The following is a 25386-nucleotide window of genomic DNA, read 5'->3' on the forward strand; positions in this document are numbered from 1 at the left end:
ACAGAAACTTAATCAACGGCTGAGATAGAGAGAGAGAAATATTGGTCACTATCTTTTACCCTAGCAAATCCTTTGATCTCAAAATCAATTTCACATTCACATGTTACATCATATATGACCAGACCCACTCATGCAACCACTATAAATAGCTTTTCCCTCAGCTTCTTTCAGACACCAAGCAAATCAAGTATATGTCAAAATATACACCACCTTTCAAAACCATCTCACCTTTCAAACCAAAAAAGCTTTGAAACACACCAAGAACAAGCAACTATGGCTCTAATTGTCTCAAAACTTGGTACATTGGTGCCGGTGTGCGTGGCTTAGCAGCAGCCAAGTGGCTAGCCCATCACAGCATGTTTCCACGGGCACCAATGATACCAAGTTTTGAGACGATTGAACAAGGACACTGTTTCTGATTTGCTAAAGGATAAGAAGGTCATTGATTTAGCTCTAGAGTGTGCAGAGTCAAATCGAGGTAAAAATATAGGTTTATAATTCCCATCACCTTTCATGTACTTGTTTGACTTTCAGGTCAAATTTTAAATATGCTTTCCTGTATGGATTGTTAGCTTTCTTGTGTATATTTGTTTGGGCATGCTAACCTATTAATCTTCAGAGATGATGAGCCCTGGAAAATTTTGGTAAAAGAGAATTGTAATGAAAGTAAGATAAAATAGAAAAAAAAAACGAGGGTAAATTTCACTTTACTACCCTGAAGTTGATCAATGTTCAGACTTTACTACACGAAGTGTCTCACTTTCGTACCCAAAGTTTCATTTCACTACAGTTTCATACCTACCGTCAGTCTTTCCAATAACAACTCTGTTAACTATTGAGGTAGCAGTAAATGGTTCAGGTGGACCACTTAAACTATGTCAAAGTGAACTCAATTAAGGTGGTTATGACTACACTTGACTGGACACGTTTTCAACGATTCTGAATCACATGAATAGAATAGAATTCCACAACATCAGATTTGTAAAGATGGAATTGAATTTGATGACAACACTAAGATAAAAGCTGATGTTGTGGTTTTTGCAACTGGTTATGATGGTAGTAAGAAAAAAGTTAAGTCCATCTTACCAGAGCCTTTAGCAGCTTGTTGGAATACCCTTCTGGTATCACACACTTATCAGGTACTGGTTTTCTAAAACTGTTAAATGTTTCTTCTGCAGGGGCACAATTCATCCTTTGATCCCAAACATGGCTTTCGTGGGTTATCTCGATAGTGTTTCGAACCTTCACTCTTCGGAACTGTGCAGCAAATGCTTGAGCAAGCAAATTTAACATTTCTAACACTTGGTGAACCTGGTTGTTTTCTTCGAGACTTCCACTTCTTTACTTGTTTGCTCAAGCATTTGCTCCACACTTGGGAGCTTAAATTTGTTACTTTTAGCATCAACCACAGTGATGAAATTTGTGAGGAGATGGGGTGGACATCTTGGAGGAAGAATACTTGGTTGGCGGAAGCATTTAGCCCCTATGGCAGTCAAGACTATCTGAAGAAACAATGAACCTATACTTTGCAATAACATCCTGAATTCATAATTGACAGGTTCTTTACACCAGAACTCAAAATAAAGAACACCTACTTGCAGGACAAATGATCAATGTATCATGTTCTATTTTATCTCAATAAAGAATTTTTCCATTGTTTACTTCTGAATCCCCAAAATTATGATGTGATAATATTGCAGAAGGGCAGCAAGGCAGGGGATAAGAAACATAAACATGAGCTGATTGCAGAGTTGTCAACTAATTAACATAAGCAAAATACCCTCATGATCCACCATTTACAATAACATTTACAATCTCAAAGATATTACATCACTTAGAACGAGATTATTGCCATCTAGGTCATGCTGTCTAATAGCCATTGGATATTCCACAAAAATTTCGACCTGAAATTTGCCTTCATAGGGCAGAAAACAACTGCCCTTTTACTTGGGACAAGTACAAACATGACCAGCAGCATTAGTAATTATAACTGGCTTTCGAATTATACAAAAATAACTACTTGCTGACCCTGTTTTGTGGAGATATAATGGACAAAGGGATGAAAAAACAAAGCAGCTAAAAACAGGAGAACTTTAAAGGCTTTGAAGGAATTTGAGAGTTTCATCAATATGCTTCTCAGGTTGGAACTGGTTGTTGTAGATGAGTTGAACCACCCCATTCTTGTCCAGAACATAAGTCTGTCTTCCAGGCAATGTCCCAAACAGATCTGATGGCACTCCCCATTCTTTCCTCACCTTATTACCCTCGTCGCTAAGTAATGTGTATGGAAGTTTGTATTTCTTTGCAAAAGCCTACATAAATGAAAAACTTCATAATCAACTTCAAGCATGAGTTGCAATGGTTATGCATTTAAAACCATACTCAAATAAACTAAAGGTACTGTAGATATGATGAGTCTCATACTTTCTCAAAAATATAATAATCTTAACTGAATGAACTCACAATTCATTTAGAAGCAAACAAACCTTAGTTATCATCTAGCATTGCTCAAGCCAGTAGAATATCTACTAAACCCAATTCTGCTGCAATTACTGCAGCATATGTCCTCCAAACAACCAAGCCAATTTACCAAAGTAGTTAAAGCTGTTCCATACTAGAAACTGTTCACATTACCTTGTGTGATGATGGGTCATCACCACTAATTCCGACGACCTGGGCTCCAGCCTTTTTAAACTTCTCATAAGAATCTCTGAAAGCACAAGCCTAAGGGAGTATCAATTTGTCAGTGTCTGCACTAACTAAAGATACAGTCTTTATGTGGTGTTGTCAGCTCCAATGTGAATTGCATATCATAACAAATTAAAGGTTACAGCAAAAATTGTTGGACAAAATCAATATAAGATAAGCTGACTGAAAAGATAACCAAGCTTCTCAGTAAGGAAATGAACACTTCAGGCTGCCCCTAACAATAAACTAAAAGGAGAATTAGAACATGCAACAATGTCATTATGTTTAAACCTGTTTGGTGCACCCTGGGGTCTCATCAGCAGGGTAGAAATAGAGAACCACAGGCTTTCCTTTGAACTTGGAGAGACTCACAGTTTTTCCATCCTGATCTTTCAATGTGAAGGCTGGTGGAACCTTACCCTTGTCCACCTGTCAAGAAACATATAATCATAATCAATCAACAAAGAAGTAGCCATAGCCTACAAAACACTCAACATATCAGAAAATGTGAATTAAGCAATGTACCTTAGCAGCAAAAATAAACATCTTTCGAGAAGAAGAAGAAGATGGGATTGGCAAAGAGGAGGAATTGGAGAGCTTGAGGCCATAAAATTGAGAATGTGATGAACTTGAGACAATTGGGAGGGTTTTCGAAGATGGGTTGTGTCTAGGAGTTTGAGTGGGGAGCACAGAAGGGAAATGGTGCTTAGGAAGAGAAAGGGAAGCCATTAGATGCAAGTTTAGAACCAGAGAGATATATCAAGTGTGTCCTAACTTGTGCTTTGAAACTTTGTTTTGTTGTTAATTTGCTTCCTTCTGTTTGAGGAAGATAAGGGAGGGAGAGAGAGTGTTGCGAGTGTGTTGGGTGTTGGGTGTTGGGGAGAGGATGGGGATGGATTGGCTTTTCAGCGTGGGACGATTTCTGACCCCAACCTTCTATTACTAGTTCTACGCCGACCAGCCAAAGAGTACAAATTTGCTAAATACAGTAAAGTAACAAATACAAGCACAAAAACGACTACAAATGGATGAAATAGAAAATAGTTACTAGGGTAACTAACCAAAAAGCCTTTTAAAACATGGTAAAACTTTTGCAAGAGTGTATGAATATGAATATTCAAAAATATTTATCGATTCCTCTTTCTCCCAATATTATTGCTGCTATAAAAAGAAATTAAGAAAAATTAAATGTAAGTCATATAATAAGGATATTCTGAAGGGCTGATTGAGTTATTATTTACCACAATAGGAAACTCGCTATTGAGTTTAAACCAAAGCTCCTAAGAAATTAATACATGTATAATAATAAAATTAAATTAACAAAGTAAATACATATGTGGCTACTTAACTGGGCCCAGCCCAAGTGGCTGGGCCCAAGCCAGTTTTGTTTTGGGCCTTGAGCCTCCTGCCAAAATTTGGAGGGGAGGTGAACAAATTTGACATCTTCAAGAGAACAAAGCGTGCTCAATTCATTCAGTGCTCTAAATCTGAATCGGGCATTGAGGAGGCAGTGTTCCAAAGTTGAACCGGGCGAGTCAAAATCGGTAATAAACCCTAAACCCCTCAAAACTCATATCTTCAAGAATGGAATGCATAATGAATGGGGTTTCTGAATTGTGAACAAAATTAGGTGTTCCGAGTTTTAGGGTTCTCTGCGTTGTCTCTGAAAACATTGAGTTATGGAGGGTTTGCAGAAGTTGATTGGCAAAGTCTCAAAAGACCCACCAAAATTGGGCAACTCTTCGTCTTCGTCCTCGTCTTCATTTGACAGTCACCGTGCCGGTGAAGGTCTCGCTGCCGCTTTGTCTTCTTCTGATCAGTCTCGTATTCTATTCAACAGACCTGCCAGGTACCTCTGCATACCAATCTCTCTTCTCCTTCCTTTTACAGTTTCATTTCATTAGGGTTGCGTTTGTAATGGTCTCTGTAAAACCATGAAGGGATTTATTTGCAACCAACAAATGTGCCTCGAAATGGAGAAATGGGATTTTCCGAAAATTGGTTTGGTGTTTTTGAAGCTGTGAATTGCATGGAAGCCTTCTAACTAAGCTTTTGGCAATTGTGTTTAGAGGAGTTGAGGTTGATGCTTTTTGGATATAAAATGTTTTGACAAACAACATGCAGTAAATGTTCTAAATTACAAAAAAAAAAATTGAGAAATTTATGAAGGCTCGTTGGATGTTGTCTTTGTTTTCCTCTTCTTCTTCTTACGCTGAACTGACAATATTCCCATGTCTACTTACAGGCAAGTAGTATCACTGTGGACGTGCTCAAAGCTTTGTACACTTTGCTTTGTTGCTGGAATTGTTGTTGGTTACACACTGAAGCGACGTGTCCGAAGCTGGGCTTCCAGACTACTCAAGAGAATCAAGGATGAATGATTGCAGCTGGATCTCTTTGTATTAATCTGCTTAATGTATCGTCGTCCATAGATAAATGATTCTGCAACAATAGTGTTTTGCTCTTGAAAGAGTGCAATTTTGAGAAGTTATCAGCAGGAAAGGTATCATTTTTTTTGGAACTTTGTATTAATTGGATGATATTTCTACGTATATGACAAACAATTGCATTTACATCTTTCTGAGCTACGATCATTATACAGATATAATTATTTTCTCTATCGATAATCAAAATGAGTAGAAAAGAATGGCTGCTTGTTCTTTTGATGATGGTTCTCTAGTTTTAAAAGTACTCCTTGTGGAACTCAAAACGTGTGGATGTCTTGTGACTGAGCTCGTGTGATAGCACCTTCAGCTCCTTTGCCAACATTGGCATCCCACAGTAGAATACCCCTGCAAATTAACTGGTTATTCTGATTTCTGTGTTTCATGTTTCATTATTTTAGCAGATGCATGATTTCGATTCGTAAAAGCAAGAAACATGAACTCATGCAAACTTGTGTCGGTTATGTTTTTGACAATTTAGTTTTGGTAGAATATATTTACCTACTGTAGAATATGGATGCTTGGAAGCTATCTTGGTAAACACTTCTTTCCAATTTGGTCTTGCGAAGTGAGTTCTTACCTGCATCGCATCAATATAGAAAGGGTCATTAATTGCTCAAGAACATAATTGCTTTGTCAACTGAAAATGGTGATGAAAGATCATACTCGGGTGCCAGATAGGATGTCGACACCATGTTTGGCATGGTTGAGAGCTTGGACCATTGTGATTAGAGTTGACCTTGCGTCACCCTCTTCGTAGACACTCGTAAGGTAGTTGTGCAGTTCAATCTGACCCTGCAACAAACAAGAAGAGCATAACGGAGTCACTTAGCAGATCATCCCTGACGAATATAATTATAATGTAAAATGATTAACAGTCAAGGTTTACTTTCTGATCCATTTCTGCAACCTCATCCATGACTCCTTTAAACCACTCAAAAGAGCCAGGCTCTCTGGTAACCCAATAGAAATGAGCATTTGTAGTCCTCTGTGATTTCTTCTTGTCCCCGGGTGTCAAACTTGAAGATGCAAAACTGTTCTGGCTGTCTTCTGATCTACTAGTTTCTGTATTTGAATCCTAGGTCATGAATGCATTATACCTTAGTACCCCAGAAGCGAGAAATCGATAAAATTTCAGAAATATTGTGCTTAGAAAGGGTATGAATTGTACCATTTGTTCTTCTGCTGTTTTCGTGCTGTTAAGTAGATCTCGAAGGATGCTTATAAAAGGGGTAGCTCCAATCCCAAGTCCAACGAGGAGCAAGACGTCATAGTTCTGGTATTCCTGTGCTGGTGCCCCATATGGACCGTCTACAAACAATCTGGGTTGGCTGCATTGATGTTCATCTACTACGTTAATGTTCCCATACATACGCTGAACCTAAATCTCAGAAGGTAAAATTGCTTAGGTTATATACCCTCTCTGATCCAGATTTCCTATATGAACAAGTCTCGCTTGATGATCAACAGATGTTGAATCATCTCCCTCAGCAATGACTCGCTTCAATTCTTGAGTCCAGTCGCCTACTGTTCGGATGTGAACACTGAGGTGATCATCTCCTGGTGCTGAGGTAATGGAAAATGGGTGCCTGAAATTTATAAACAAATGGTTCAGTAATTAGTGCATGATAACATTTTCCTGAAAATGGTTCAGTATGATGAATTTAGTAGAAATCACTCACCATTCAAATGGGGAGATTGTTGGGCATTGTAGAAATATGTATTGTCCACTTTTGTACTTAAACCCAGGCGGTTTGGACATGATTAAGCTAATGACATTTCCTGGTAGGACCGAAACCTGTTTAAGACACTCGGATAGCAATAATCTCTTGTTAATTCTTTCGACTGCAAACAACTCAAAGTATAAACAAATATATTTGAGTAAAACACTAAAATTAGCTTACCTTTAGTATCTTAACTGAATAATGCTGTGATCTGCATGTTCGCACACTGCGTTCTGCGATATAGAGCAACAATGGAACAGAGATGTACATCCATGTCTGCAAAGTAGAAAGGCATCAATAATTTCTGAGTCATTAAGCAAATCTTGTTTTGTAATTTTTACAGTCAAATTTCGTACCGTTTTCTCATACCACTTGTGGGCCAAATACAAACAGCTTCCATGGATGAGGAGCAAAACGTAGACCAGACCTAGCAGATGATGAGAATACCAGAACGCATTAAATCCAGTCAACTTGTTGAAGGGCGCAGGAAGCCTCACCATGTTCCTCCGAAACCGACGTGCTGCTAGTGTGAATGAGATGGCTATTAAAATCACCATTAAAATTCCAGTCACGCCTTCAGCTCCAGTGAGCAGGAATTTGTAGGTTGGCTTTGTGCCATGGAAATCAGAGGAAAGTGGGGCAAATTTTTCTGGAGATGAGTTTACCAGGCGAGGAAAATCGCATGTCAGATGGTTCCCGGCATGAACGATTATCCCAACGGCTATAGCAAATGCAATAATCTGCAGCACAATGAGGAAAACAAAATGTCAAATATTTTTGTGACTTGAATGAAAAACAAATGGGAAGTTAATGCACCCTTTTCAGTGTTGATTTTCACTTTGTCACATGTACATCACCTTGTGGAAGTTAATGTTGTCATCAAATGGGATGAAGGACCTAGCCCTGGTGGACCGGAGCCACGTCAGCGTGTTTCGACAGACCGGTAGGAGGATGAGAGCCATGTTGAGCTTGAGAGTCTCTGCAGCACCTTTGGCCACAGGCAAGCAATAGCGCATGACCTGAAATGCTGCCCTGTTTTTTCTGTACTGGTCGAATTTCCATGCAAAGAGAGAAGCCATGGCAATAACCCACAACAGTATAATCCAACCCCTCTGCCAATTCTCCAGCATGAAACACTGAAGCGAACGGCTCAGTCTACGAAACAGGTTCCTGGGCATAAAGGAGCTCAGGTTCTGGCTCCAAGCCACACTTGCTGTGCTCAGTGGCCTGCTGTAGTTTATGTAGACGTCTCTTTGTAGAAGCAGTGCTTCCAGTTGCCATAACTGATTATAGGGCAAAAGTAGATTAAGAGACACTAATTGACTGATCAAGACCCAGAATTGAGACTAATGACTTGTTTTAATTTACCTCAATGTAACCGAGGTTTTCAGGATCGAGTTCTTCCATTATTAACGAAGCATATTCTTCAGCTTGTTCTTTGAGCTTAGATAGCTTGTTTGCAGAAGCACTGAGCATTATAAGCTGTAACAATTGAATGAAAGCAGCATTTATTTGTCTTTGTGAAGAATAAACAACTTGTTAAAAAAGCAGTATTAGATGGGATTTTATGAGTTTCCCGCAGTCAACAATTTTTATTTTTTTACCTCTTGCACTCCTCCCCTTGTGATTCTTCCATCTTCATTGCTATCGGCCCTGAAAATATTCCAAATTCGAAAATATTAATAGGAAAATAATAACTTTTCTTAAAGCAGCAAAATCACAACCACAAATGACAAAAGGCATTTGAAAAGCATTTAACCTAATTTTTCAGAGGTGTTTATGGAAAGGTAGCTTGAATTAGATAGAACACAAACAAGACACAACATAGCTTGTAACCCATGGGGCCAAAATTCATCACTTTTGGTCAACTAAACACAAAAACACACACAAAAACAATGCGCAACTGCAAAAGGCAAAACCCACCCAACCCGAACACCCCAAAATAGACTAGACCTAAACCATCCACTTTATTTGTTTTTGTTGAGTGCATAAATCTCTGTGTGTTTACTTTTACCTATTTAATTTAATTTACACACAGTAATTAAATTTTTAAAAAAAATGAGCTCCACCGTCTGAACCGTCGATTTGTTAGAAACGCAATTACAAGAAACATAATCAACGGCTGAGATAGAGAGAGACCCACATGTCAAAGAAAATTTGAAGGCGCGCGTCAAAGCTGTTGTCCGAAATTTGCAACCAAAACTCGCGAAGCTCCTCTTTCGTAATTTTGGTGATGTTCTGTCCCCTCCTCCTCGCCAATGCGTCAAATATCCCCACCGCAAACTCCTCCGAGTCCACCATCCCTTCAAAATACGTCAATTTTCCTTTTCAATTTTCTCGGGAACCAAACAGAAAATTTAAGCTCATTGAATTAGTTAAGAGAAACTTACCTATACATTCACCGAAGTCTGGTCTAGCTAGCAAGCCGTCGTCGGCGAGCGACTCGAACCTCGCCTCCACTTCCTTCCACTGCTCCTCGGCTCCATTTGCGCCGACAGTCGTCCTGCTGATGAATCTTAGCCCGTCGAGAGCTCGCCGCGCGCTCGATCTCGTCCGTTGAAGCTTGGCTTTGAGCCGGCGAGCCTCGCGAGCAGAGAGAGCGAACTCCACCGGCTCGGAATTTGACGCCGTGGTCCTCGAAGACGCCGATCTCAGCCACCCGAACGTCCGCCGAATTCTCCTCGACGTCGCCGACAAGCTCCGCGGCAGAATCCCGTCTGCCGCCGACACGTCGTCGGCCGCCGGAGCGACACTGCACAAGACAATCTCGTCGTTGTCGTCGTTGAGCTCTAAAGTCACTTCGACCAAGTCCTGGCTGAGGTCGCTGAGAAACTTAGGCAGCATTGCGCCGCCAAGGGACGACGTCGTTTCCTCCGGCTGTTCAAACCGGTGGCCGTTACTCGAGCGCTTTGGACTAAACGACGCCGTCACCGTCGCAGTCGTCATTTATTTTGGTATGTAATTAAAATGATCAGTAGCGTTGAGGTTTGCGTTTTGTTTGTGTTTGGGGTTAAAGAGCGGTGGGTGTGTAGAGCGAAAAACAAGACATGCGCCTCGCAAGTTCGCAACCGAATCGTCTTTCTCACTCACGCCATTTCAACTCTTTTGTGTAGTTGGGATTTTGGTCATGAATCAATCAACGAAACCAATTTGTCTCCACTTATATATCACTATTATTGTCTTCGTAATTCGATGGGATAAATAAATAAAAATAAAAGTTTGGTGATTTTTTAGAAGAAAAAAGAAAAGTACGTACTGTACATAATTTTCATGATATATATGTACTCCCTTATGTTTTTAGTTTGAGAGCAAGTGTGTGATTTAGAGGAGATGGGAGTTTGGCATCTACGATTTGAGAAGAAACAAAGTTTACGTTCATCAATAACACTAAGCAAGTGTATTTCTGAAGACAAAGCATATAATCTAGACGAAAAGGAAAATTCCCAAAAGACAAAAACCCTAAAAATATATCGTTTTCCACCAACCACACTCTTGAGTCTTGACTTTTACATTTCAACTTTAAGTTATTATTTTAACAATAATTAGATGCTTGTAGTAATTACTATGAACTTTTTGTTGTCGTATTTTTAGACTCCGAGAAATTATAAAATATTACAATAGTATGACCGCGTGGTACATCTTGTACACGTATTATAATATGAGTGAATGACAGGGGTTATTTAACTATATATCGAAGATGAATATGGTGTTGTCTATTTTCAGACAGTTTTATTTGTTGGAATTAAATTGAAATGTAAATAAAATAGAATTGCAAAGGAGATAGCCATATAGTTTTTTTTTATAAATAAAATAATGATGGAAGAGTGAGTAAGAAACAGCTAATACACGCAGAATATAAGGTGATTCTGGCTTTCACTGAATAATCACTGAAATCGGAGAATTGTTTTTATCCAATGCCACACTTTAACCTCTTATTTGTAGACTTGTTGTTGAACCGTCAGCCTCAGACTTCCGTCCACACATTCAACCAAAACATACATGCATGCATGCCTCTTTTTATTCTATATCTAATCATTTCTTTTGACTAGTTAATACGTACCTAAATAACTTAATTAATACATATCTTACAAGTATCTGTAATTGATAAATTGTATCTATAGCCGGTTTGGTGTTATGTTGAAGTAAGAAATGAAAGGTCGATCGGAGTTGAAGGATTTTTCATTCCCCTAAACACTTGTAGGTTGGGAGTCACGACCACCGCAGACTTGCATGTGACTCCGTCATTTGCCGAGATTGTTGAGTTTCATTTTCAGCTCTACGATTTGGTTCCTATGACCCTTTTTTTCTGGAATGCATTAATTTGTACTCTCGTTGAACTTGTTGCTTGGATTAAGAAAAATACCCTATTTGGGAAGATGCTTGAACTGTATACACTCTTTGATTGTATGAACTAAAATTCTTAGCTATATAGAATGACTCTTTTGGAACGTTGAAAGTTAAATTGTGGGTGTCTGCTGTCGGATCTAATTAGAGCATATAGCGTGTCTGCTGTCGGATCTAATTAGAGCATATAGCTTCAAGTTGAATAGGTTAACATTCCCTTAAATTTTGGACAAGTGACTTCATAATCACGTCACATTCAATTCAGGTGGCTCTTCAAAACTCAAAACTATCAATTTCACACTAGCCTGTATGTTAACTAGATTAATAGTTGTTGTGATGCCTCGATCATGTTCAAACAAAAACTGTTTTGTTCCATTAATTTAGATTAGAGTATGTATATGGAGATCGAATATAGCTAACAAACTAAATACTTTACCATTAATTCATTGACTTTGTTATTGAGTAATCTTTGAACCGAATTAATTTCCTGCTCCGGTGAGGTTCCAAACATTGTTCCACATGAATTTTGTTAATACTATTCTTTATTTTCTTATATATAATAAGAGGATAAAATATGTGTGAAGAAACCACATATGTGGCAGAACACCATGCACACAACACGAATGTAAAATACATATGTTGGTATTTTTTTATTATGATGAAAAGCGATAGTCTAAACTATAGGGAATGAGGGTTTCTCACACATCTGATCTGTAAATCAAAATCATTTTCCATTGGGCTAGACTCCGTTGATAATATATATATTGGTGCTCTTAAATAATGATTTCAAATGACATAAAAGAGGGAAAACATAATAATATTGACTTAACGTCGTGTATATTTTTTTTCGGTTTGATATGATTCTCTTATCTTATTGCTAAGTCTTGTTATTTAAAGGGTTCGTGTCTTCCACTCCTGCCGCCCATGAGGCAGTTCCTCCTTCATACCACTTACACTACACATCAAGATAGAGATTGGTGATTTGGTGGTGCCCTTCAAGAAATTAATTAACGCACCAAAATCATGTGAAACAGATTTGTTATTTACCTAATTTAATCCATATATGTTGCTTAATGTAAGTTTAATTATATATGTAAGTCAAGACGTGGTCAAATTGAAATTTACATTACATCTAACGCCGTTGCCGTCTAAACTAATTATTAGTTAAGATCTTAAGACATCATTAGCTAGCCTAACGAGGAACAAAAGTTATTAAATCTATTTTAGAGTTATCGCGATTAACCGTCAAGCCATGAATAGCAGAAGAAACTCGATCGTACAGTATGCTAGCTGGGCTCGTACTGTAAGCTTGCAAATTAAGAAAGACAAGACAAGACAAGCTCTCGTTTGTTGCGCTGGAAGTTGACCATTGCCTTCACCTACACTGTTCTCTAAGTTGTCTTTTGGGAATGTTTTTATTAGAAGTACTGATTCGTGCTTTTGCTAGAAGTGTTTTTATTAGAGTCACGTTCAAATTATTAAAGATCCAAGTGCGTTAAGAAAAAAATAAACATATATTTGAGAGTGCTTTTCTGGAAAATATTTTTATGACTGAGAAATAGTTTTAAGTTCTTTTACTAAACGCTTGTCAAAAAGTACTGAATCATTTCTAAATGCATTCCTAAACATACCTTAAGCCGATATTCATTGTGTTCAAATACATTTTAGATTGAACCACAAATCTTGAATAGAAGGGATTCTCTGGGGAAACATTTTCAGATAAAGTTAGGTAACGAATGACATGATGAAATTGCTTAGGTCGAACTTAATTTGAATGTCACTCCTCAGCCGTTGCTTGATTTGTCATAATTTCATGTCGTCCAAAACTTTTGCATGCTATCTATATATCTCATCTGAAAGCCATAGGTCACGGGCACCGCACACAGATGCCACATTTTTTTTTATGAGAGAAGCAACTCAACCAACTCATTGACTTTAAACTTTTTGATTAAAGATGCATCGAGAGCTTTCAAGTACAAAATTTTCTCGTCAATGTTAGGACATCAAATTGTAAAAATTCGGACAGTTTGTACTCTAATTAACTTGTTGCTGTAATGCGAGAAGTATAATTTCCATTATGGCCTAGCTTGTACTCTCTCTCTCTCTCTCTCTCTCTCTCTCTCTCTCTCTCGTACTGCAAATATTGTACTAATAAGCAACGAAAAAAGAGATATTTCTTGAGAAACATTTTGGTAAATTAGGTAGACCCTATCAATCAACTAGAAAGAAATTAAAAGGGCATGTATGTCTTAATGTGAACATTTTGATGGTGATGCATACATAAATGGATGGTTGAGACAGGCTGCGGCAAAATCTAGGTTCCCAAGCAAGCCTCGTGAAATGACAGTGACACAAAATCTATGAGTTTAGTAGCCTAGTATTCCACCAAGTCATTTAATCCTTCAAACTCAAGTCACTTCGTGTGCTCATTTCGGGTCATTTTATTTGCATGTCTCCAGTCTCTAAATTGCCTGAAACCTAAGCAAATAATAATAATAATAATAATAAAGATAAATTGTAACCAGGAACATATAAACCAATATGTATGTAGGAGTTAATTTTCAATCAAATTGTATTTCCCTGCAATGAAAACTGAAGGGAAGTTAATTAGGTGAAGCCATGTTCTAGAATTATAGATCAGGATATCCCATGCATACATGCTATTGCTACCATAGTACCATTAGACACATTGTTAGCTTATAAGTAAGAGGCTGATGAGCTTTTTGGGCTAACTTGAGATTTGGAGTTGAATATGGTATGAAAATCATTCATCTCAATCTGGCCCAAATCACAAGAAAAACTTCCCTAACCACAAAGGCTAATTAGTGTCCCAAGTCCAGCATCTGAATTTTTTAAAATTCTCATAAAACGGAAACACATGTTTTTTTTTTCTCCAGGTGAACCCAAATAGAAGTTTAAAAACCACAATTTCTTTAACACTTAGGCTCATCTGGGAGTGCTTTTGTAAAGGTTAAAAGTGATTTCTGACAACCAAAATATCTTCTAACAGTGTCTGGCAGAAAAGTCTAGAAGTGCTTATAGGTCATAGATTTGCTTTCTCGAGAAGCACCTATCATGTGCTTCTTCAAGAAGCAATACCAAGTGCTTTTCAAGAAGCACTTCGATTTTTTTATGAAAATTTCAACATCTTTATAATAAAAGCGCTTATGAGCAGAAATACTTCATAGAGAAGTAGTCTCAAACAAGCCCTTAGATTTTCAACAAGTCCAAAATACTCCATCATTTTTCAATATATTTCATCACGTAGCTTCTACTAACTTGGAAGCTTAACATGTTTTTCCTCTCCATCCTTATCAACAAATATGGCGCCTATCCTTGGAAGATAATTCATGTACTTGAGATGAAAGAGCATAATAATCTCACTCAACCAATGCATGAACATGAAACAAAACAAAAAATATAAGAGGGTCGGTCGAACTTTTGAACCTTAAGACATACATTTTTTATTTAATGAGCAAATGTAAAGTTTACACATATGAATTGGAAAAAATGTGGGGTGGGTAATCACATGTAGAAAGGGTTTTTGGTCTGATAAAGAAAATAAAAGGGGGTTTTGGCAATAATCATGCATACCTGTTGTTGTTTGTTGTATCACAACTATCCAATCCCATCAACCAACCAAACACCCTTCTCTCTCCGCTACCGTTCGCTGGTCTTCTTTTCTTTAGAGTTTGTTTTAATACACTTTTTACACTTTTTTGACTTTTAGTAATGTAATGTAAGGTGTGGGTGACCAGTTGCTTCAAGTCCTCGAATGTTAATGGTCGGTTCTATTTGTCAATAGAGCCCACTCACCAAATGCTTTGGTGCTTAACAAAAGAAAGAAAGAAAAAACATGCTAACCCCCTCCCTTTTGCAAATCGGCATAAATCGAACCGAATCATCTACTTATATATTTATTTTTATTTTGTACGTATAGTTATTTCATTGAATAAAACAAGATAAGTCTTTTGAATTTGAAGTTTGATGAAATGTTAAAGTCTTTAAATTTTAAATTGTTACTATATTATTTTACGGTAAAAAAATTTGTTGCAATTGGACTAAGAAAGTAGGAAAATGCAAAAGAAAAAAGAATTAGGAACCAAATTGAATCAAGCCATCTTAAATTGGTTGGTTTCCTTTGTGATATTTGCCAAAACATAATCAAATTAAACTGTTATATCGTAATTGATTCGACTATAATTTTGAACTGAAACCGATCCAATGTGAATTGTGCCCACCTCTCCTCTACAAATTATCGTTTTTTGCCAACATTTGTGTAGTATTGTTAATTTCCATCCCATTTTACTAAAAAGAAAATAAGAAAACAAATAAGATCAGTAATGACTTGGCATGGGACCCAAGTAAGCGGCGCTTGTGCAGTGGAGATTCCAAGCACGTGGACGCAAAACTCAGTAACAAGAAAAGCAAGGCGATGCCATGACTCACACGACACGTAATAAAATTTTGTAAATTCAATCAACAAAGTTCAAAGTCAAAAGCCGTGGCTATAAAGATGCTCTGCTTTCTTTTCTTATGATCTCCTCTCATCCTTCCTCCTCACTCACAAACAACACAACAACAACTATTCATTTCATTTTCCACTTCACCAACATTACAAATATATATATATTCATCCATATTTGTATTTATCTTTGTTTTTTGTTTTTGTTTTTGGGTTTATAGAATTAGAAGAGGCCGTTAGGTTTGTTTGGTTGCCAGGAAAACAGAAAAAACAGAGTCCACCGAAATCGTAGGTGGAGCGAGTGAGAAAGGAAAATTTTCCTCCGAAAATTGATGGGAACACAGAAGTAGTAAAAAACTCCCAACTTCATTTTCCATTTTCTCTTTGGGATGGGATTTATTGTCAATATTATTAGAAACACTTAGACTTCCTTGAAAAAAATTTATCTCTCTGTTTGGAGAGCTCGCTCTGTGTATATCCTTCCGAAGCTCCATGGCGTTTCTTCTTCGGGTTTGCAGCTGATATCCTCCCCATCCTCGGGTATTTACAATTCTACATATTCATACATAAATATTTGTATAACACGTATTTACATGTTTGTTCATATTTGTGTTCATGGATTGAAATTGAATTGTCAGTATCTTTTCATCTGGTGCATTTTACTTACTGTTTGATGGTTTTGGTGTTTTGGGTTGATGGGTTTTTTTCTTTCTCAACCATTATACATGCAAGTTGTGTTGATAGAGGAATTGGGTTTTCCAGTTGACAGATCTTGATGATATGTATATAGGCAGCATTGATGCATTTGACATGGAACTGAAATTTCCATTCTAGAGAGAGAGACATTCCTCCTTTTGCTTTAATTTTGTTAGACACTTATGATTTGATAAAGTGATTCAAATCTGACTCTTTATTAGCCCAAAAATGAAGAATTGAGATGAAGTACTATTGTATTGATTCAAATTTCAGAAGGAAAGAAAAAAAAGATTTTCCCTTTCAGAAACATAAAAAATTACCCATGTTGCTATAATCCTAGAAATCAATGAGGAACTGGTTGAAGTTGGGAACTTGGTGGATTTGGTATGTTATCTTATAATGACGATGATTTGAATTAATCCTTTCACAGTGCAAGATCTGATGAGACCTTGTTGTCTGGAATCGGACACTATATTCTGTGTTGGGATTCTTTCAACAATTGTGGTAAACATCGAGCAATGAATGACAATGGTAATGGTAGCAGCAAGTTGACCGGGATCAGGCAGATTGTCAAGTTCAAAGAAATCCTGCAGAAGTGGCAAGTTGTCACGCTCGGCTCGAGGGCAAACAGCCCCCGAGCCGGCACCCGCTCTGATAGAGGGGAGGGCACTCCTCGTCGAGGGGAAGGCGCTTCCCATATAGAGGAGGGCACTCCCCGTTCTGATCGAAATCGCGGGGGAATTTCACCGGCAATTAGCAAGAGGCTAACAAATATTATTTGTGATTCGGACGAGGATAACGGCCACAGTCCCGAACCGCCAGCAGATGTTCCCGAAGGGTACTTGGCGGTTTATGTTGGACCGGAGCTTCGGAGGTTCATCATTCCCACTAGCTACCTCAGCCACTCCCTTTTCAAAGTATTGCTGGAGAAGGCTGAGGAGGAATTTGGGTTTGATCATAGTGGCGGGCTCACCATCCCATGTGAGACTGAGACCTTCAAGTACCTCTTGAAGTGCATGGAGAACCATCAGAACGCTCACCCTGATGAAAGCCCAGGTGAAAATCACTTCATCTTTTTGTATGTCGAATTTGAATTCTGAAATAGCCCCTTGATCCGTTTTCCATTTGATAATTGGTTTTATTGGTGGTTTTTGCAGCAGGAAACTGGAAACTCATTCAATGAAGAGTTAGTAATTGTGATGATGTTCTTAGTGGTCCAGGTTTTAGGGCTGATTTTCTGTGTTGTAAAGAGCAGGGTCTCCTTGTATGCAGACATCTTTTTTTATTTCTCTTTTTGTTTTTAATTAACAAACAATAGGAGAAGTTGTTTAGTTAGATATTTTGATGCTGTGGTGGTGCCTCCAATTTGGTGATAGAGTGGTGATTATTTTCTCTGATTGAATGTGACCTGCATCTGATGTTTGATCAAGTATGAAACACATTAATTTGTCCTCTCCACTAAAATATATGCCAATATTACTTAATTTACTAATTAATATATGGCTTTGATAGACAAATTCTAGAATATTTTCAAGTGATCGATATATATCTCATCCGATGTTCACATGTTATTATCGTAATTTCTGTATATACATAGTTGCTTTCAGTCTTTAAGAATGAGAGATCTTCAAGTGTCTGTTGCCCTAAATATTATTATGCAGACATATCTGATTCTTTCTCATTTTGTCAATCTTGGCACATGTATATGTGTGAAGGCCTCCACTCCATGTACTATAATGTTCTCTCTGTCTCAATCTGCCTGCACATGGTTCCAGGATCACAATCATTAAAATTCATAATTGTTTTTAATTGGTAGTTGTTAAGGTCTTGTTCAATATTATGTATATAATCTGATGGCAGTTATCATGTGAAGGACTAAATCAAATTGCAGGCATTATTTTAATGCCCCATTGTTATTCATAATTCATAGATTTGGTCCTCATTCATTACTAAAAGAACTCAAATTTTGTAGGACATGACCCACTTGTGTAGAGTCCAGCAATCCACCTCTAGGAATGATACATACACATGTATATAATTATAATATTGTTGGGATCAGATTAAATTCAAAGGTTAATAATTAAACTGTTTGAATCCATTTACAACTGTGCAAGCACAATTAAGGGGAGAGAAAGGAGAAAAAACCTAGTTGTAACAGGGTTAGCACTATTTTGTTATTTCCAGCCAATAATGCTATGTCACGTGGAAGTGTTGTCACGTGTCATAGCATTATTAGCTAAAGATAACAAAATAGTGTTATCCCTGTTTCATAAAAGTCTTTCTCGTGAGAAAGAAGCTTTCCTGATGTAGTAGGATCATGTATGTATTAGATATCATAGAAAACTAATTATTCAGATTAAAAGGCTCGTTCCTTCAATGAATTTTAGTCTTTTATGGATTCTCGATTATATTATACATGTCGGCTTAGATCAATGCTCAAAGATTAAAGAAAATAAAAACACAAATTTATAAATAAACCCAATTCTAGACATGTATTTATAAAAAAAATCCAAACACTATTTAAACATAGAAACACACTCAAAATCAACCTCAAAGTCAACAATTGTATATTTTTTGGGTGTGTTTATAAATGGGTTTTGAGTGTGTGTAATGATGGGTTTTGGGTGTGTTTATAAAGTGTTTTGGGTGTTAGGTGTGTTTATAAAAAATACCCAAAAATTTCCTATGTTCACCCAACTCTCTGAAATTTTCATTTTAGTCAAATATATGAACTGATATTTATAAAATAAAAATAAAAATAACCTGAAATATTGGTATGTATATAAACCCCAATTTTCACTGCAGAACCTGCTTTCTTACAAGGTTTACAAACCTACCTACATACAATATTTATATAAGACTACCTGCTAGTTACCTTCTTCCTTCTACCTAGCAATGCTTTATTTACTACATTGATATGCCAATGCATGAAATGATACACTAGTATAATACAACAAGATACATTTATATATCTAAAGTTCAGAGCTTGGGAGGTGGGAGAACCCACTTTGATCCTCTGATAAAAGTCATGCTGAGGAAGGGCTTTGCTTCTTCATCAGATAACATCTTTGCATACTTGACCCGACCCGTTGAGCTCGAACCCGGTCCCATACACTTGTACTCTCCATAATACACAGTCCTAAAAAGCAAACCATCATCATATTATAATTCTTGTTGGAACATGTTATCCATAATTCAAAATAAGTTATGTATGAGAACATTATTATTAGCCTATGCTATGAATTAGGATGGTGCTTACTTGTCGCGCTCAGAGTGCATGGCGTCAGACCATCCTTGGCTGTTGATGAGAGATCCCATGTTCGTGTAAGCAAACACAACCCTAGCTCTGTCCCTCCAAGCCCTCCCAAGAAATGTGTCCCCTGTACCTGTTATGTTGCAATGCACAAACGCAAACCCACTGTCGTCTGCCGCATCTTCCCTTGCATGTGCTGTTATCACCCCCATTCCATTTGCCACTGAATGTATCCTATTGTTCTGCAATTTTAATATTAATAAGTATGATTATATCTGGATTTAATTATGAAAACTCTAATTGGGTTAAATAATTAATGAATTACCAAGTAGAGGGATTTGCCATTGCCAAAGATGAAATCAACGGTGCCTTGGATGTAGCAGTCCTTGAAGAAATGCCTCCCCCTATCGTCACACAACGTGTCCTGAAACCCTATGAACCTGCAGTTGTGGAACGCTGCCTTGTCTCCTGATATTCTCATCGCCACCGCCTGAGCCCCCGGCCTCTTCCCGTCCGGCATTGGAGCCGAATTCTACACACACACACACACGCAGAGAATAAGCATGCATATGCATATGCCGCGTGTAAATCATGTGTGAAATAAATAGATTCAATGAACACAATTCCAGAGCTCATCATTAATTAAACTGGTAGCTAGCTAATTATTCATATTGAAGCTAATGGTCACATGCTTTACACTGCCTATATGATTATGGCTTTTGGCTTTCTCATTACAAAAAGCTGCCATCTTTTCATGGCTACATGAGCATTTCATGCTGTTTTACAGCACTGGCCAATTTTATTCACCAAATCAAACAACCAACAATTAATATAATAATATATATATATATATAATTTCCTTGATCATATTAAGTGTGCAATTAATTTGATTAAAGAAAGTTTAGCACTGCTTATGCATCTGCAGTGTTTTCAAAGCGAAACCAAAACCAAAACGCTCCAAACACTCTAAATCCATTTTAGGGAAAGTGGTCTTAAATAATAGCTAGCTATAGCCATTTTCTTCACATTTTCTACCACTCTAATCTCTCTCTCTCTCCATTTCCCTCATGACCTCATCGCTCAAACTAATCCCCAAAAACGGCAAGCTTGCCATTTTGCTCTCTCTCTCTCTCTCAAAGTGACAGCTTGCGGAGAGCAAAAGCAATGTGAATTAAAACGCACATGCAGAGATGAAAAACGACATCAGAATTAATCTTAGCAAAACGGCAAGTCATATAATAACGTTTTATTATTATTATTACCACGAACGCAATGTTGACGGCCACGAAGTAGTCGGCGTCGACGGTCACCGTGGCACTATCCCACGTCCCATACTTCAACGCCGTGCCGTCAAAAGTGATCGACGGCACGTCGTTCTTATCCCCGTAAAAGGTCACGAACGGCCGCGACGCGTCGACCAGAATCTTCTCTCTGTACTCACCCCCGCCGATGAACAGCACGACGCGACGCGTGTTCCACGACGGAATGCTGTTGACGGCGTCAGTGACTGTTTTGAAAGTCTCCAGTGCCGTCTTTCTTGACGGTTATTATTTTGACGGCGTACTCGGCGGAGAGCAATTTAGAGTCGAAGCGGAGAGTGGCTTGGGTGGCCTTGCGGTTGGCGTAGTCCCTAATGTTGTGGACGATCCACGTGTCGAGTTGGGAGAGGTGGGGAGGGATGAGGTTCGGGTGAGTCAGAACGAGTTGCGGTGAGGTTGTGATGATCGTGATCATGATGATGGTGATGAGGTTGGGAGCAAGAAATGGTGCCATTAGTGAATTCTTGGGTTTCTTTTGGGTGTTGTGGGTTTTGAGGTCTTGAAAATGGAGGTTTGGTGTGATTTGATTGAGTGATTGATGGATGGGAAGGGTTTTATAGGAGGAACAGAGAATGAGACGTACAGACACAAAGCTATGCGTGCAGCTTGTTCCCGAATTTCATGGGTTTGGTTTTAGTCGAGTTTTTGGATTCTTGTATATGAATATATTTATTAGCTGTGTTGGTCTTGCACACAATTCTCTCACGTTAATCTTCTTGTTGTGTACATGTACAAAGCCACATGATCAGGACTACACGATTAGTCTTGTGAAAGTAACATTGTATACGATCGAGAACTTATATGTGAGAGTGGATTTGTGATGGGTAAATATCTAAGGTAGATGCTGGTTTATGAGTGCCAAAGAGGTGGGGGAGGTTGTGGGGTTTTGGGTAAAAGGAGGGATTGGGTGGGGAAAGAGAAGAAGTTGGTGTGTGACAAGTAAGAGTTGATGTCCTGTAAGTTGTAACTTAAGAAGGAAAGAGGGAAGGGTTTGGGAGGAGAGTGGCAGTTTTTTGGACACGCGCAATATAGCAAATGTCAACTGCTTCTCTGGGAAACAGCGTTTGCCTTTACTTACATGTACTTGGGCTACGTTTCATGGGCTTAGCTGATGACATAGAGATAGAGGTTAAAGCTAAGCTGCGAGACAAGAATTCTATAGTGAGGGCTTTATATATGGTTCTTAGGTGAGGCATTATTTTTTAACTGTTAGATCGAATTGATTAGCCTAATATAATAGTTAAAAAATAAGATCTCACCTAAGAGTTATATATAAAGCCCTCACTATAGAATGACTAGCTGCGAGGGTCGTAGAGATTGGGCTAAGAAAGCAAATTCCAGCCCAAGATTGGTATTAGACTAGACAAGGCAGGAAAGGCTGGACATGTCAACAAACCGTCGATCAAATTTCTTGGTCTTGTTGGTTTACTACTATTTTCAAAAGTTGAACGTTATAATTGTAGGAATTTGAATGCAAAGATCTCTTGAAATAAGGACATTTTATTTATGGGCTATAAACTCGTGATCGGAACCATTTAGTTTTTAGGTTATTTTTTATGGATTATCAATGTTCAATATTAGTTAATTTGGAAATTGTTTGGCCATTTGATAATCCGCATTTATGTTTCAATTTTACCTAACAAACTATGCTTTTTGGCACACTTGTAGGGATAATCTTAGAAAGATGACCTATAATATATTGTATCTCATCCGAATTTAAGTTTATCTGCACTTACTTAGCTTTCTGCATTTACTTTCTTGTTCATCGGACTAGAAACCGACCAGAAATTGGCAGAATCTATCTGATAAGCTTATATCTAGATATATCTAGCCCGATAAAGAGGTGGTCCTTCAAGACTTGAAATAAACAAGCATATAAAGTATACAAGGCATAGAAAAGAACTAATATGAGGAAGTTCCTCATTCAGATCACTATGGCTTGATTATTAAATCCGCAAAACACTGAACCACACTCTTAAATCAATCAATCTCTTTCTGTTGGACTGAGCCAAGTTCCAACAGTGGCACGCTTATTGCATACAACAACTTGGATATTTTAGGGCCTGTTACTTGGGCCTCAAGCAAACCTACGTGTTGACTCTGATCCAACAAAGAGGAGGGGCCAGAACACTGCTTAAATGTGTCTGGTCCCACATCTCTCTTCTGGGTGAACAGTAGTGCATGTAAATGTAGGCATGGCGATGAGGATGGGCCGGTGTGTTTAATTCCTAGCTCTATGTATAGACACTGAGTTTTAGAACAAGGTATATGGATGGAGAAACAATTAAGGAAGAGAATGGGAACGCTAATTATAGGGCAGCCTAGCTAGCTATAGACTATTATTCATGTAGGCAATCTAAATATTCCAATGATTTTTCTTTTTTTGCCTTCAATCCAATGACTACGTATACGTACATATATAACATTAATGTTTGGTGTGATTGGTCTGTTTGGCCTTTTTGTAGCGTTGCCTGGGGTTGTTTACAGACGTTTAGTCTAGCTCCTGCCTGTTTGGTTGTGTTGCAGCTTGTTGGGCTGTCTCCTTCCTTTCCCTTTCGCTTAATGAAAGTGTGTTTCGACCACAAAAAAAACAATATTGCGTATGGAACCCTCAAACTTGAAACCAAGGCAAAATTAATGAATCTATAATACTATCTCTTCAATGTTCGTTGCTACTCTATGTTAGAACATTTCTGTGAATGCTATTTTGATTAATCGAACAACTAGACAATAAGGATATACTAAATTGGTCATGAATAAATATTGATGTTCATCTCGATCGACAACAAGTTACCAGGGAACATTCTCTAATTTCCTCAACTTGGCAGACCAACCCCAGCCGTATATAATATATACTAAAAATCAGCATGTTGCATGTATCGTGATGATGTATCAGATACATCCAGTTGTTTTCCTAACAGTGCATGCACAATACTTCTCTTAAAACGGTGCATGTATGGACAATATTTAATCTGTAGAGCCAACTGGAAAGAGCTAAGCCTATACGCCTGCACACACTAGGGCTAAGCCTAGAAGCCTAGAAGCCTAGAAGCCTAGAAGCCTGGAAGCTATAGAGTATGGTGCCTCACTAGTATTACCCAACATACCCATTTCCCTTTCAAATGACAACAGCCTGATCAAAGGATACAATTATATATACACATATCATATGAAACCGTAGTTCTAGCTAGCAGCCTTCTGGTATGGGCTGCACTGCAGTGCACAAAGCTGAATGGTTCTGATAACATGCTAGGCATGGTGATGGTGTACATATAATTTATCTGTAAATCTGATACATATATATATCCTGAACATAAGGTAACAGCACATGTAAGTATTTTGGCCTCATCATCGAAATCCAATCCAAATCCTAGTAGATATATCATGCATGCATGGCTATGATATCATCCACCTCAAAATATAAAAAATGGTCCCTTCCTTTTTCTTTTATTTGAATTTTTTTGGGTCTTTGTTTCAGTTGAGAGTTAACCAGGCTAGGCGCGCACACAGAGAGAGAGAGTATATGAATGAATGAAACGGAACCCACTGATTTTGGACACAGTGGTAAAGTTTTGGTAACGTGGGGGGATTTAATTTCAGATTTGAAACATCACATGTCATGTCTTTGATAATAATAATTTGGTTTTACGGTTTTGGAGTCTTGTGCCTAACAAACGTGCACGTATCGTTGAGTTGAAATAACCTTTCTGCAGGTACAGATGCTGTCGTTGCTCTTCTCTTTGTTTTTTTTAAAAGAAACTTTCTTTTCCTTGAATTCTTTCATATAAAACTGCTCGTCCAAGTAGCATCACAAAGCGCAAGTGTTAGCCTTATATCACTTCTGGGTCAATTTATGCATCAGAAATTGAGCAAAATATATGGCTATACTTATTATGAGCCTCATTTGTGGAAACAAGCAGGCAGAGGCCCTTTCATAATCAATTCCCATTCACACTATATCATCTTGTGGCTCTTATAAATTTGCATGATTCTGACTGCATGGCTCTTCAATGGGACACTTCTTTGTGTCCTCTCCTGCCCTCTTGCTTTAATAGGGCGAACCCCACACACCCACTTTCTACTATATATGCTCTAGCCCCTCCTGTACCAATCATTTCTTTCCATTCTCTCATCCATTATTTGGACATTTTTATTAATTGTGATCGTAACACTGTTTATAATTAGGTGTATAAATAATTACTCTTAATCACTTGAGTTATAAACTTCTAATACTAAACCTACTACTATTGAAGTGCCGAAAATTAAACAAGGAATGTCAAAATCACTATGCTTTACTTTTTCCACACGCACACTTCAAATTGTGTTACAAATTCAGTCAATTGTACATAAAAAAAGAACAGCTTGATATGCAAAATTCTAGTGGAAGTTGATTTTTGACTAAAAAGAATACGGTCTCTTCATTCATTGAGGCATGAGTTTTAATTTTCATAGG

General features: G+C 37.9%; 4 protein-coding genes, 2 long non-coding RNA genes and 1 pseudogene across 10 annotated transcripts; 4 read left to right on the forward strand and 3 right to left on the reverse strand.

The window, feature by feature from the left end:
- The first annotated feature begins 146 nt into the window (after positions 1–146).
- LOC107881763 (uncharacterized) lies at positions 147–1661 on the forward strand. The gene is made up of 2 exons (XR_001678415.2): positions 147–478; positions 1179–1661. It is a non-coding gene; the product is annotated as an uncharacterized LOC107881763 (long non-coding RNA).
- Positions 1662–1720: 59 nt separating this feature from the next.
- PRXQ (Thioredoxin superfamily protein) lies at positions 1721–3594 on the reverse strand. Its single transcript, XM_008244059.3, has 4 exons — positions 3214–3594; positions 2980–3117; positions 2635–2724; positions 1721–2312 (listed from the first exon to the last, which is right to left on the reverse strand). The coding sequence occupies exons 1-4, from the start codon at positions 3415–3417 to the stop codon at positions 2094–2096; spliced, it is 651 nt and encodes a 216-aa protein (XP_008242281.1). The 5' UTR covers positions 3418–3594; the 3' UTR covers positions 1721–2093.
- Positions 3595–4085: 491 nt separating this feature from the next.
- Positions 4086–5265, forward strand: LOC103340627 (uncharacterized). Of its 3 annotated transcripts, none has more exons than XM_089042456.1 (3): positions 4086–4232; positions 4319–4537; positions 4934–5265. In XM_089042456.1, exons 2-3 carry the CDS (start codon positions 4368–4370, stop codon positions 5067–5069), a joined length of 306 nt encoding a protein of 101 aa, XP_088898582.1. In that variant the 5' UTR covers positions 4086–4232; positions 4319–4367; the 3' UTR covers positions 5070–5265. The 3 variants fall into 3 exon arrangements, with proteins under 3 accessions (XP_088898582.1, XP_088898581.1, XP_016651948.1); XM_089042455.1 differs by having other exon boundaries at positions 4088–4232; positions 4313–4537; XM_016796462.2 differs by having other exon boundaries at positions 4163–4537.
- On the reverse strand, positions 5239–9997 carry LOC103340626 (Riboflavin synthase-like superfamily protein). Its single transcript, XM_008244060.2, has 14 exons — positions 9247–9997; positions 9000–9159; positions 8461–8509; positions 8225–8338; positions 7714–8139; positions 7213–7596; positions 7037–7132; positions 6815–6930; positions 6551–6721; positions 6304–6463; positions 6022–6210; positions 5799–5927; positions 5634–5712; positions 5239–5480 (listed from the first exon to the last, which is right to left on the reverse strand). The coding sequence occupies exons 1-14, from the start codon at positions 9800–9802 to the stop codon at positions 5371–5373; spliced, it is 2739 nt and encodes a 912-aa protein (XP_008242282.2). The 5' UTR covers positions 9803–9997; the 3' UTR covers positions 5239–5370.
- LOC148914560 (uncharacterized) lies at positions 6575–8388 on the forward strand. The gene is made up of 2 exons (XR_016122580.1): positions 6575–6703; positions 7200–8388. It is a non-coding gene; the product is annotated as an uncharacterized LOC148914560 (long non-coding RNA).
- A 5740-nt stretch (positions 9998–15737) lies between the features above and the next one.
- Positions 15738–17763, forward strand: LOC103340628 (uncharacterized). Of its 2 annotated transcripts, none has more exons than XM_008244065.3 (3): positions 15738–16205; positions 16792–17417; positions 17522–17763. In XM_008244065.3, exons 2-3 carry the CDS (start codon positions 16880–16882, stop codon positions 17542–17544), a joined length of 561 nt encoding a protein of 186 aa, XP_008242287.2. In that variant the 5' UTR covers positions 15738–16205; positions 16792–16879; the 3' UTR covers positions 17545–17763. The 2 variants fall into 2 exon arrangements, with proteins under 2 accessions (XP_008242287.2, XP_008242284.2); XM_008244062.3 differs by having other exon boundaries at positions 15739–16205; positions 17519–17763.
- Positions 17764–19120: 1357 nt separating this feature from the next.
- Positions 19121–21474, reverse strand: LOC103340629 (putative pectinesterase 63; annotated as a pseudogene). Its single transcript, XR_016122579.1, has 4 exons — positions 20877–21474; positions 19940–20146; positions 19621–19856; positions 19121–19500 (listed from the first exon to the last, which is right to left on the reverse strand). The product of XR_016122579.1 is annotated as a putative pectinesterase 63 (transcript).
- Positions 21475–25386: the final 3912 nt, after the last annotated feature.

The sequence above is a fragment of the Prunus mume genome, linkage group LG8 (assembly GCF_029339155.1).
Source record: "Prunus mume cultivar Tortuosa linkage group LG8, ASM2933915v1, whole genome shotgun sequence".
NCBI classification, from domain to species: Eukaryota; Viridiplantae; Streptophyta; class Magnoliopsida; order Rosales; family Rosaceae; genus Prunus; species Prunus mume.